The 12,001-nt window shown below is 57.6% G+C and overlaps 1 protein-coding gene across 3 annotated transcripts; it reads right to left on the bottom strand.

Annotated features, from left to right (window-relative positions):
* Window positions 1–436: 436 nt before the first annotated feature.
* PTMA (prothymosin alpha) lies at window positions 437–9,441 on the bottom strand. 3 transcript variants are annotated; one of them, XM_066193431.1, is made up of 5 exons: window positions 9,298–9,441; window positions 5,128–5,199; window positions 4,382–4,478; window positions 1,773–1,846; window positions 437–1,311 (listed from the first exon to the last, which is right to left on the bottom strand). In XM_066193431.1, exons 1-5 carry the CDS (start codon window positions 9,340–9,342, stop codon window positions 1,264–1,266), a joined length of 336 nt encoding a protein of 111 aa, XP_066049528.1. In that variant the 5' UTR covers window positions 9,343–9,441; the 3' UTR covers window positions 437–1,263. The 3 variants fall into 3 exon arrangements, with proteins under 3 accessions (XP_066049528.1, XP_066049530.1, XP_066049529.1); XM_066193433.1 differs by having other exon boundaries at window positions 4,388–4,478; XM_066193432.1 differs by having other exon boundaries at window positions 4,382–4,475; window positions 9,298–9,440.
* Between the last annotated feature and the right edge of the window lie 2,560 nt (window positions 9,442–12,001).

Here is a 12,001-nt window from a genome sequence, read left to right as displayed (position 1 = left end):
GATTTTGGGGATGGGTTTCTCGTCCCAGCTACACAAGCCAAACAATCCCCAAGGAATTTGGCTACAGAGACATGAGAATTGCTGAGCAAACCATACCCAGGCCCCCCACACTCCCTTGTCCATGTTTCCCAGTCTAACCCATCCCTACCTCTTGCAAAGGGCAGCCAGCACATGCAGGATCATGCAGAGGCCATGCTGGGGACACTGGTGCAGCTCTCCATAGGCATACAGCCATGGAAAGACACTGCCTCCCCTACTAGCAACAGGGGGACAGCGCAGCCCCGCAGACCCTCCCCATCAATACCCTGCAACCCGTCTCTCTCTTCCCAGCCCAAGTCCAAAGCAAAGAAAGAAAGGAGATAAAGAAGGGAAGAAAGAAATAAAAAATTAAAAACAAATGAAAACAAAACCAAAAAGCAGCAGTTGGGAGGCAGCCTTGTTAGGACAACTCAGCAAAATAAAATTCCGGTTTATTGTTGGACAACATTGTTTCACACATACATCAAACAGGCCAAAAAAAAAGAAAAAAATAAAAATAAACAGCAACTTCATAGACAGAAAAAAAAAAGAAAACCTTTTTATCTTTGGCCTTGCCACCTCATACAAACCACAATCTATGGTACAGCTAAAGTACATACACAAAAAAAGTTACTGGAATGCTCAGAATAAGATTGTAATTTTTTTTTTGCATTTTTGTCTTTTTTTAATTTTTTTTTTTTACAAGGTTTTGTTTTATTCTCCTTTGAGATAATGGTTTGGGCCTGGTCACACCACAAGTAAAGTCAGAGATAGGTAACAAGAGAGATATACACTTCAAAGCCCCCCTTTTGGTCAATCCGAGATCACTTAAAAATGGCGGACCTCCTAACAATATGTACAAAAATATAAAATGTAAATAAAAAATACAAACAAATTCTCCTTTAAAGTACTTTTAAGAAAGAAAGCAGGGCCTTGAAGTTTTGGTGCTTGGGAGGGAGGGGGTTTGTGGGGGCAGGGGGGTTTTCTCTCCCCGCTAACGGGCGAATCATTTCCATGTTCGTTGAGTGGCAGCGCCGCGCCGGGGGGGGCGGGGACGGGGTTCACTCTACTTGGTGAGGATGACCACGGCGGAGGGGGGAGGAAGGGGGCGTGTGTGGGAAAGGGGGCTGCCATGGGAGTCCCAAGGGGGGGACCCAAGGGTGAAGAGGACGCGCTGGCCTTTTTTGTTGGTTTGTTTTCCTCCTTATTTAAAAAAAAAAAAAAAAAAAAAAAAAAAATTGCTGCCTAGTCATCTTCATCAGTTTTCTGCTTCTTGGGATCGACATCGTCATCCTGGGGGGAAAAGCAAAGCCGTCAGGAGAGAGGATGGGGAGTGAGGCTTCTGGGGGCAGGCAGGAGTCACCCCAAGGCAGGGAGTGAGGCAGGGGAGTTTCAGATCCCTCTCCTGCCTCAGGTGCAAGGTCTGAGCACCACAGGTGTTTCAACCCCTCAGGCAAAATCCTCTCTTCTCAGGCAGCCCCTGAGTACCCCCACCCAGACCTGCCATGAGCATTCCAGGGCACCCCAGCCCAGGGCCAGGGCTCAACTGGGCGGGAGCAGACACCTCCCTAACCAGGGCAGTGTATAAACGGAACTGGGCTGTGCCCCTGGAGAGACATGGGGAGCACAAAGGCAGAGCATCCCAGCCCCAGAGCTAAGCCCAGCCCAGTCCCTCTGGCCCCACTGACACCGTCCTCCCCACCCAAGCCCTCTGGGGACATGTGTGGCTCTGAGGGACTGCCTACTCTTCCTACCTCATCATCCTCAGCTGCCCGTTTGCCTGTGGCTCCCTCAGCTTCGTCATCGTCATCACCATCCTCTTCCTCACCTGCATGGAGTACAAAGAGAGGAAATGTGAGACCCTCTGGGAGAGTTCCAGTGCCACAGACCTCCCCTTCTGGGTTTAATCCTGGCTCACCCCCACACTGCAATGCCACGTCCCCATCTCCCCAGGTGGCACAGACCCTGTTTAAAACAACAGGTGACAGAGGACACAGTGGCTTTCTGGGCATCCCCCAACTGACCTGACCCACCAAAAGGAAAATAAGGATTGGCAGCCTTGAGTCTGGTTCACACTGCATTTGTAACAGACAGTGGGATGGCAAAACCACCACCTACCATGAGTACCGAAATCATGACAAAAACGGGTGGGGGGAAAGAGGAAAAAAATCTTTCTAGTGCCTGCTCTGCCTAACCACTCCAGATTACTTCTGCTTCCCTTCGCAGCTATTAGTCCATCTTTAATGAGTTAAGAGAGCCAGAACGCATTAGTTCTGAGTCAGAACACTTTCTAATTATCAGAACAGCAAACAAATGCTTCCAACTTATCTTACAGCCAGCCAGGAGGATGAGCAGCGAGCTCTGGGCTTTGACCCACTTTGAGCTCAAATAGGCCAGTGGATCAGAACGACTGAGTCAATTACCTTCGGCCAGTTTTGGGGACTCAGGGGCAAGCCCAGAGGCAGAACAGCTTCTCTGCTGTCGAGGCAAGTCTCTTGTGTAACAGGAGACCCTACTAAAACTTAGGGAGTTAAGGCCAGTAAGCTGGCTTTAAACCGCCGCCACAAGCCACACGTACGGACAGCCAGGGGGATTAAGGTCAGCCCATCCTCCCTTCTCCTCTCCTGACGTGTGCCCAGCTGCGGTGTGGCCCATGCGGCAGGAAGGGCCAAGATTAGCTCCCAGCGATGGATCAACACCCCGGCAGCCATCACATGCACTGGGCTGGCCAGCAGGTCAGGTGACAGTGCCAAGCTGATTCGGAGCATTTTTAGTTCTTTGAGCTGCTTTAAGCAAAGCAAATAATGAGATGGGATGGAGAGATGTGAGAGGAAAATATACCCTCAAGCTCTCCTCTGCTGTCAAACCCCGGGAGTTTGGCTGCAAGTCTTGGCTAAAAAAGCTGATGCAAGCTGGACTTGCTGTCTCTAAATCTCTCTCCTGCAGTGTTCAGGTGCAGCTCTCAGGCAGGGATCGCCCGAGGGCAGCAAGCATGGACAGAGCCCGTGCCAGCGGTCAGAGCCTGTGCCGGATCCCTGCAAGGCTTCGGAGTCTCCAGCCACCGTGTGCCAAATCGTGCCTGTGCTCGGTGAGCTAGGATGAGCAGGGCTGGCACTGCGGGACCAAAGCTCCCTGGGTTTGTCACAGCAGTATCCAAGCAACACTTCCACCCCACATATGCGCCTGCAGCACACGCATCCTCCCTGCTCCTGCCCGAGAGGAGCGGGGAGAGCCAAGTACTCCCCATCTCATCCACCCTAAAGTAGGGTCAGGGGTAAACGGACTCAGGACAGCACACAGCAGTGCGGCACCTGTCCCCACAGGTTAAAATCACATGCTAAAGAGGGTCACAATTCCCAGTTTTTCCTAGCGAACCAATTCCTTCTGAAGGGCACAGCAAGCTGCTGAGAGAGTGCTACCCCAAAGGAGGTGGCTTTCCCAGCTCACACTCTCTGAATAAGCATTGGTTTAACAGTCATTAAATTTTCAGCCCTGTCTCTATCTCCCAAAACTAGCCATCAGGTTAGTAGGTCAGCACGTAAACCAAAAATTCACAGGGGATTAACCTAGTAACAGATAATCAGGGGCCCCGAGTTCATCTCAGCATAACAAGAAAGGTTTTCTCCCAGCCTTAACAAGCGATAAAAATAAACAACGTTATTCATCCAAGCAGATCTTGGAAAAAAAAAAATAATAGCAGGGAGGGTGAGAAGTGATTCGGCAAGTCACTGCTGCCAAAACCCACTTCCAGGCTGGGTCAGGTCAGGAGGCAGCAGAGGGCAGGGAGACATGGGACACTGCAGCCACAGAAGGTTCAAAGCAAGCCTATCTTCTCCAGGTGGAGGAGCAGGTAAGAGCCACAGGTTCCTCTGCTCATTTCCAAACGGCATCCAGCCTGGGAGAGAGGGCTGCATGGACCTCTCAGCACACTGCCCCAAGAACAAGGATGGTGATGCCCTCTGTGCCTGGGCCAAGGCATGGCCACCCAGGGCTGCCCCTGCCCCACTGGCCGGCACTAGTGTCTGCAGCAGCGGCTGTGCTCACAGGAGTCAAGGGCAGATTTTACTACTCGCACGGAAGGGCTAATGCGCTTATTCAGCGCCGCGGTACGGTGCCGTCTGGCCAGAGGGAGGGAGGAAGGAATCTGCCCTCAACCTGCTGGAAGGGATTCAAGGCTGACTTCACTTCCAGCAGCAGTGGCTTAGGCAAGCAAGGAAGGAGTGAGCCTGGCTGGCGGGAGCCCTCTGTCCGCCGCCACGAGGGGGAGATGCTGCTCTCTGCTCGCCTCCGCTTCCCAAGAGCCTGCTGTCCAGAGCAGGACACCGCTGTGGGATATGGGAGGGGGGGGAACAAACAAAGTTACCATCACCCTCTTCCTCCTCATCCTCTTCTTCGCCACCTTCCTCCTCTTCTTCGTCTACTTCATTGTCAGCCTCCTGCTCTCCGTTTTCCTCGTTCTCCTTGGCAAGACAAAACATCACTTAAAAAATGCACTGGGGAAGGGAGAAGGTGGAAGAGACATTCACCACGAGTGTGTGTTCCCACCTTTCCTGCTGAAAGCAGAGCACCAGCCCGCCGGAGCCCTGGGCGCACATCCCGCTTCCTGCCTGCCTCCACACAACCCAGACAGCCCAGGCACAACAGTAACTTGGGGCTGCAGCTTTGCAACAGAGCTTGCAATGGCTTTCATGACACATTGAAACGTGGCACAGTGATTTTCTCCCAGCATGTTAAAAAAGGAAACCAACCAGTTTAATTGTACAAGATGTATTTCCCAGGTCAATTGGTTGTAACATTGTAAATCCCAGTGGGTTTTTAAATTTTTTTCCTCTTTTTCATTGTCTGTGGAAGAGGTGATACTGGACAGCCTCACATGGCTGCCAGGGAGAGAAACCAAGCCCAGCCTTTCTCCTCTGCACACACATGAACAGCCCACAGGCTGGGAGTGTCTGCGTAATGTGAAGTGCCTAAGGCTGGAAGGCTCAGCAGGGCTCAGGGCTGCCATTTACAGGGGTCCCCTCTCAACAGTGCTAGGAACAAAGTTGCAGCGAAAACAAAAAGGCATTGGTGTACGGACTGCCTCTCCCAGCAGATTGCAGACATACTCACAGCGTTGCCGTTGGCTGGTGCATCTCTGCCATTTTCTGTTTCTTCAACAACTTCCTTCTTCTCTTTTAGATCCTGGAAGGAGCAGAAAAGCAGAGAAGTCACCCCGATTCCAGGTGTCTGGGTCAGAGAAGCTGCAGATCAGGTGTGAAAAACAGTCTGAGAGCGAGATCAGGAGCTGGTTTCTCTTCACACAGATTTGTTCTGTGATTTGGTCGCCACGTTCTGGCTCCTCCTTGGGAACGGGAAAACATGGGGGCGAATCTCAATCCAAGTGAGCCTTGCCAGAGCAGCCATCTAAAAAAGAGACTGCTCTGTTTCACCTCTGAGCTCCCAAACAGACAGAGCTGGCCGCCTGCATATATGCTCAACAGCAGCAGAGCTGGCTGATTGCCCATCTTAGCACAGACCACGCAAGCTCCTGCAATGCCATGGAGAGCCGGCAGCCCCGTCCAAAGGACAGGCTCCCCCGCCCTGGGGCTGCAGGCATCCACGGCTGCTCGGTACCTTCACAGCAGGAACAAATCCCAGAGACTCATTAGCAGAGGCTGTGGTCTCTGCTCTGCCTGGGGAAAATCATACGGCAAATATTACATGCCTGGTCTTTCTCGCAGCAGGAGAAAGGAGGCTCCAGCATCCAGCTCACAGCTTAAAGTGTAACAGGATGGGGTGGGGGAAGAAGTCTATTTTTACACTGCTCCAAGAGCCATGCCTGGCTAGTTCGGTTCAAGCCTCCACTGCAAGCAGAGCAGGAGCTTGTGTGTTTTTGCTATTGATCACTGTCAAAATGTCATGCCAAGTCGCTCAGCAAACAGGCTGAAAGGATCCAACTTTATGTTCCCGCATTAGGAACGCTTGGATTTAACACTGGCATCTCTGCTTGCATCCTCCTCCCCTTCTGTTCCTCCATCAGCTGGAGCGAGATCCTCCAGCACAGTGAGCGCTACCCTAGCCAAGGAAAGCAGGGAGGCCCTTCCCCAGGGCGAGTAGCACAGCCACAGCCGGCTTCGGCAGTGACCATGAAGTGTTTAAAAGTTGCTGGAAGCTCCTGCTCCACTGCAGTGGCTTCTCCCCCTCCTGCCGGCCCTTTGCAGCTGCTGTGCCACCCACGGACAGAGGGCACTTTCACTCCCGGGAGCCACTGCCTCGTGGGAACACGGCAAGGGAGAGCACGGCCCTGCTATCATGATTACTGCTCCCGTCTGGGAGGGTTTCTATCACCCTGCAGACTGCTCAGGGGAGGCAGCACAGGCGTTTTAGACCACCAGGTTACTTAAATAGACAGATGCTGTTTCCAGAAGCACACACAGGCTGCCAGTGCACTGAGGAAAGACTTTGCCTGGAAGAAAGCTTTGAGGGGACAACACCTGTTGATCGAACCTCACCTAAGCAAACCAACCCAGGAGTCTGGAGTAAAACAAACACACAAGATCCCTCCTCCTTTCACTGCTGTGCACTGCACTGCTCACTACAACTGCTCACATAGAAACCCAGGCCACCTCCTCCACACTGCCCAATTTCATACTGTCAGTGGCTTTCAGTGCCCTGTTCTCTGGAGGCTGATCATAACCATTTGGCCTCACGTGCATCACTGGGCTACAGCTGCTGCATCACACCAGGCACATGGGGACGAGGGCAACAAAGGAGTTCCTGAGTTAAACACAAAGCAAGTCAAGCAGTCAGAATTTCCACATCTCACTGCGTTCTTTTTAAGACGAGTTGTTTCACAAACTGCAAGCAAGCTCCTTCTCCCAGTGAAGGATAACTCATTCTTGGGCATTTTAGCTGGACAGATCTCCAGCCCTGACCTTTCCTGCATCACTGAAAATGCTCTCAGTTTAACCACAATCTCGATGCCAGGTCATGAAGTTTGTGGTAGCAACAGGGTTGCAGAGAGCATCCCAGAGTCTCCCTTTTCCTTTCCCAGTCCAACACAAACAGATGTGCGCAGGAGCGTCCCGACCAAGAGCCGGTGCAGCAGCAGGGCTGCTCCAGCGCCAAGAATGGGACACAGTCTCTAATTATAGGTGTGTCAGGGCTGTTTGTCTATGGAATGAATAGCAACGGTGTAGAGTCACATACCACTGGCCCGGAAAGCTCTACCTTCTCCCCAGCCCTGCTCTCGGCAGGATCCCGGTGGGAAGCTGGGGAAACCTGGGCCCGGGGACGACAGAGGCGCCGACGCACACCGCGCCTCCCACCGGCAGGGGGCTCACCCGCGCCGCCACGAGCGCGGCCGCCATTCAAACCGCGCGCCACTCTCCGCGTCCCGCTGATTGGCGGGCGGCCAGCGCGGCGCCCCGCGGGCTGCCGGGAGCTGTAGTCCGGGCGGGGGCGGCGCGGCGGACTCCGGCTCCCAGGCCCGCACGTGGTGGGCGCCCCGCGGCACCGGCCGGGGGCGGCGCCCGGGCGGGGCGGGAACCCCCTCCCCCCCATCCCCGCCTCCCGGGAGCATTCCGGACGGCGAGGCGGGACGAGAGCGAACGGCCCCGGTGCCTCCGCGCTTCTCGGGGGTGTGGGGGGGGTCACCTTGCCGCCGTGCGCGCCTCCGCCCGCCCTGCAGCGCGGACCCTTGTCCGCGCCCAGGAGGGTGAGCCAGAGACGAGGCCCCTTCCTGCACGCGCTAAAGGGCAGGGGAAGGTTAACGGCAAACTTGGCCCCGTTCCCCGGGGAAGGATGGGGATCGACCCGCCTCGCCGCTTCCCGGCAGCGGGAGAGTCGAAGGCGGCGGGGACCAAGCCGCGGCCCCGGAACGGAGGCAGGGCAGGCGGGATGGCGGCATGGCTGCGGGAGCGGGAAACAGAAGTGAAATCGAAATCTGCCAGAAACGGCGTTTTGTTGTTTTTTTTTTTTTAACAAACCCTCCTCCCCGTCGAATTTTTTTTTTTCCCCTCCAGCCGCGCTTCCCCCGGGAGCGCCGCGATCGGGGGCCGGCCGGGGCGGAGGGTGAGCAGGCCGCCGGGCACGTTCCACGCCGCCTTCCCACGGACTAGCCCGGGTCGGGTCCCCTCGCAACTTTTCCGGCCGTGGCCCTGGGCTCAACGGGGCGCACCGCGGCCGCCCGGGGAGCGCAGTCCCCCCGGGGAACGCTCCGCCGCGGCTCGCAGACAAAGGCGTGCGCCGGGAGCCGCAGCGGGGACTCCCGGGAGAGCTTCTCCCGGCTGGTACCAGCGCTCCCCAAACGCTTCCCATCACCTCTAGCAGCGACTCGCAAAGTTATCCCGCTGCGAGGAGCTGGGGCCAGGGCCGGCGCCCTCAGCCCCACCACCCCAGGGCATTTCCCACTGTGGGGGTGCCCCCATCGGGGTAACTCCAAAAATAACAAAAGGCCCCCAGGGACAACTCCAAAATACCTCCTACTTCCCCTCACCTCTGAGGGCGACTCCGAAATAATAATCCCCAATTCGGGTCAGTACCTAAACCGCAAATTCCCACCCCCCCCTTCCGGGGGGGAATAACACCGAAAAAACAACTGCCCCCGCCACACTCCAGGGGTAACACCGGCACAGCAGACGCCCCTCCCGCATCAACCGGGTGCAACTCCGAAATAGCAACCACCCGCCCACCCCGCTTTTCGGCAACTCCACAACAGACACTGCCCCCCCCGCCCCCCCCTCCGGTGCCTGTTCCGGAGCGCTTCCCCCCCCACCCCCCCGCAGCGACGGGGCCGAGCGGGACACAAGTTTGACGGGGCTGTCAAGCTCCCGCACCGCGGATTGAATGAGCGAGCGCTGCCGGGTGCCGAGGCACTGCCATGCGTGTACCCCCCCCCGGCTCCCCGAGCCTCTCCGCAGCGGGACGGTCAGCTGCTGTCCCCAGGAAGGGCGAGAAGGAGCGGGACGCGGAGCGGCGGGGCTCGGCAGCACCGGCAAAGGTGGCGAGCACGTTTCCCGCACACTGTAGACAAAGGAACGGCGCTGGCAGCCCCGCACGGCGAGCGCGGCGGCGCCGGCTCCGCACCGCGCCGCGCCACCCCGCCAACTTCAACACGAAGGACGGAGGGGGAAGGGGGGGAAATAAGGGGGCGGGACGGGCAGGGGGGGGAAAAAATATCGAAAAAAAAAAAAAAACCGCAAAAGGGAAAAAAAACCCCAGAAACCGCTTGGAAAAAAAAAATAAAACAGGGGGGGAAAAAAAGCCGTGGAGCAGGGCGCGAGGCGGCGGGTCGCTCACCTTGGCGGAGATCTCAGCGCTGGTGTCCACGGCCGCGTCGGACATGGCGGGGGAGTGCGGGGCTGTGTCGCGCGGGGCTGCGGCGGCGCGGGCGGGCGGGCAGAACAATGCCAAGATGGCTTTGCGCGAGCCAGTGGGAACTCACGCGGCGCCGCCGGCCTTCTTATAGAGCCGGGGGGCGGCGCGCGCGCTGCCCCGCGCCGCGCCCCATTGGCCGCGCGCGCCGCGGCCGCCGGGCGCCCATTGGCCGCGGCGCAAACAATGGGGCACGGCCGCTTAAAGGAGCCGGCGAGCGCCGCCACTGCAGCGATGAGTTGCGTCCGGTCTCAGCGTGGCGGGCGCAGAGGGGAGCAGTGCCACGCCCCCCCGCGCTACCTCCGCCCCCGCCGCCTCCGCCCCGCCCCTCCCGCCGTGTGAGGGGGGGTGGAAGCTCCCGGCGCGCCTGCGGAGGGCGGAGGGGAAATAATAAGAGTTAAAAATAAGAATAATAACAGTAATGCGGGAGAACCGGCGCTGCCCTCCCCCATCCCGCTCCCACGGGACCGCCGGTGGTCCCGGGGCAGCCCCATCCCTTCGGTACCCCGCTAGCCCCCCTCGTTCACTGTGTTTTCGGCGCCCCGCGGAAACTTTGGCCACAACAACCGCGGCCGCCCCTCGGGGGAGTGGGGAGGGGTGGCCCGCCCAGCCTGCCGCGCAGAAATGCGGGATTCCCACCCGTTTGCTTATTTTACAGTAAAAAAAAAACGTACCCAAGCTGCTTCTACTCCCCCCCCCCCCCCCAACCCTGTGCAAGTTCAGGGCTTGAGGCGCACCAGGAGCTTCCCTGTGCTCCCCATTCTGGAGCTTCCCGTTATATACGGACCGTGCCCCTCGCACTGCGCACCCGGGCACCGGGGCCACATCTGTCCTCCCTCACGCCGCGGGGTAACGGCCACCGACGCAGGGAGTGAGGGGGATCTGCCGCACTCAAGATGGCGCTGAGAGCCCTTCGCGGGGCAACCACACGGTGTTACCATTCCCTGGAAGCCGCTCCACCGCCCACAACGGCCCCGGGGGCAAGAGAGCGCTGCGCGTGAACGACCCCAGGTGCGGAAAGCGCGAAGCAAGGGGTGAAGGGTAGGAAAAACGCCCTTCCAGACGAAGTAGCGCTTACTGCCACACTCAACATGGCCGCCGGACCGCAGCAGAACTTGTCCTCGGAGGGCGGGATATAGGGATCGAGCGATGTGGATTGGTCGGCAGTGCCAGGCGAACGCTGTGCTGACGCTTTGCGACGTTTTATTGGCTGAGCCGTCTGTCTGTCTACGGCCAAGTGGTTTTGAAAACCCGGAGGCGGCTCGGGGCGGAACTATGGAGCGGAATTGGGGCCGGTTGGCATGGGGGGGCTGCTGCGGGCGGGGGACGCTGCTCCTGGCTACTGGGAGCCGCGCTGACCGGGCGTTGTTCCCTCTACGGCTTCAGGAGAGTTGCGGAGAAGCCATAGTCGTCCCCACACCGCCTGGCACCAGGCGTCGCGATATGAGGCGTCATGGCGCCGGCGTCCCTTGCCCCATCCCCACACGCTCTGGGTGGCTGGACACAGAGACAGGGCCCCGTTTTCAGGACAAAATATCCCTCCCACTCAGCGCAGTAGCACAGCAAACGGGCAGGTCTGTGCCTGGGCGCACCATGCAGAGCTTTTCTCCTCAGCCTCTGTGTCTTGCCCCTCGTGGGAGCAGCACTGGGGAGATGGCGGTGTGGGGATGGGGATTAGGGCCGCAGGGCTGCCGCCGGAGCGGGAAGCACCGGGGCAACCGAGACCTCACGGCGGCCGCTGACCCTTGGACTGGCCTCGTGCTAGGGCCAGTCACCCCCTGCCCTGGCCGTCCCCTGGCCCCGGGGGCTGCCACCCCATGAGCTCGTTGGATCACAGGCTCTGTCAACACAGCGATGTCCCGCTCACGACAGTCGGGCACTTCTGGGGCTTTGTCAAGGAGGGACCTTTTGGGACGATGGATTTCCCGCGTTGGGACCTTTTGGGGATGAAGGATTTCTGACGTCGGATGTCCCGCTCTGACCTGGTGGCAGGACTGGGCGGGAGCAGGGCGAGAACTTCTCCATGCACTCAGGGAACGAGAGGGCCGTGGAAACCGGGATTTCTGGTCGCTGCTGGCTACGCCTCTCGCTTGGAGTGTTCGAGACAAGGGCAGCTGCTATTCCCGGAGACAGGACTCAGTGGGTTTGGGGCAGGTTGCTCGCAGTGCTGGAGGCAGGAGCGCCCTCTGCCACAGCCCAGCCGGGAGCGGGCTGCCGACGAGTCTCGAAATGTGTCCGAAAGAGGAAAGAAAAAAACCAAACCAAAACAAAACAACCCAAAAACCCCCAAAACAACAACAACAACAACAAAACCACCCAAGCCCAGCCCCCCTCAAAAAATCACTTCTGCTATAACTTGTCTTTCATGCGTGCCTTCTCCTCAAACTAGGGATGTTCCTTTGGGCTTGGGGTTCCCACGTTTCAGGGAGAGTTAAAAAAAGAACATGAGATGGATATTTCAGGAAGAAAATTCGGAATCTAGGAATCCTCAAGAGATGGTCACACCAGGATCTCACAGAGGACAGGGGGCGGGAGGGTGGTGGTGGGAGGGTTGGAGATAAAAAAAAAGCAACCAAGCCTGCAGTGGAAGCAAAACTGCCTTAAACCACTCCGCGACGGAAATCCATGA

Source organism: Chamaea fasciata, unplaced genomic scaffold (genome assembly GCF_029207755.1).
Source record: "Chamaea fasciata isolate MVZ Bird 193981 ecotype frontalis unplaced genomic scaffold, bChaFas1.0.hap1 SCAF_11, whole genome shotgun sequence".
Classification (NCBI taxonomy): domain Eukaryota; kingdom Metazoa; phylum Chordata; class Aves; order Passeriformes; family Sylviidae; genus Chamaea; species Chamaea fasciata.
This window is presented reverse-complemented; position numbering and strand designations above follow the sequence as displayed.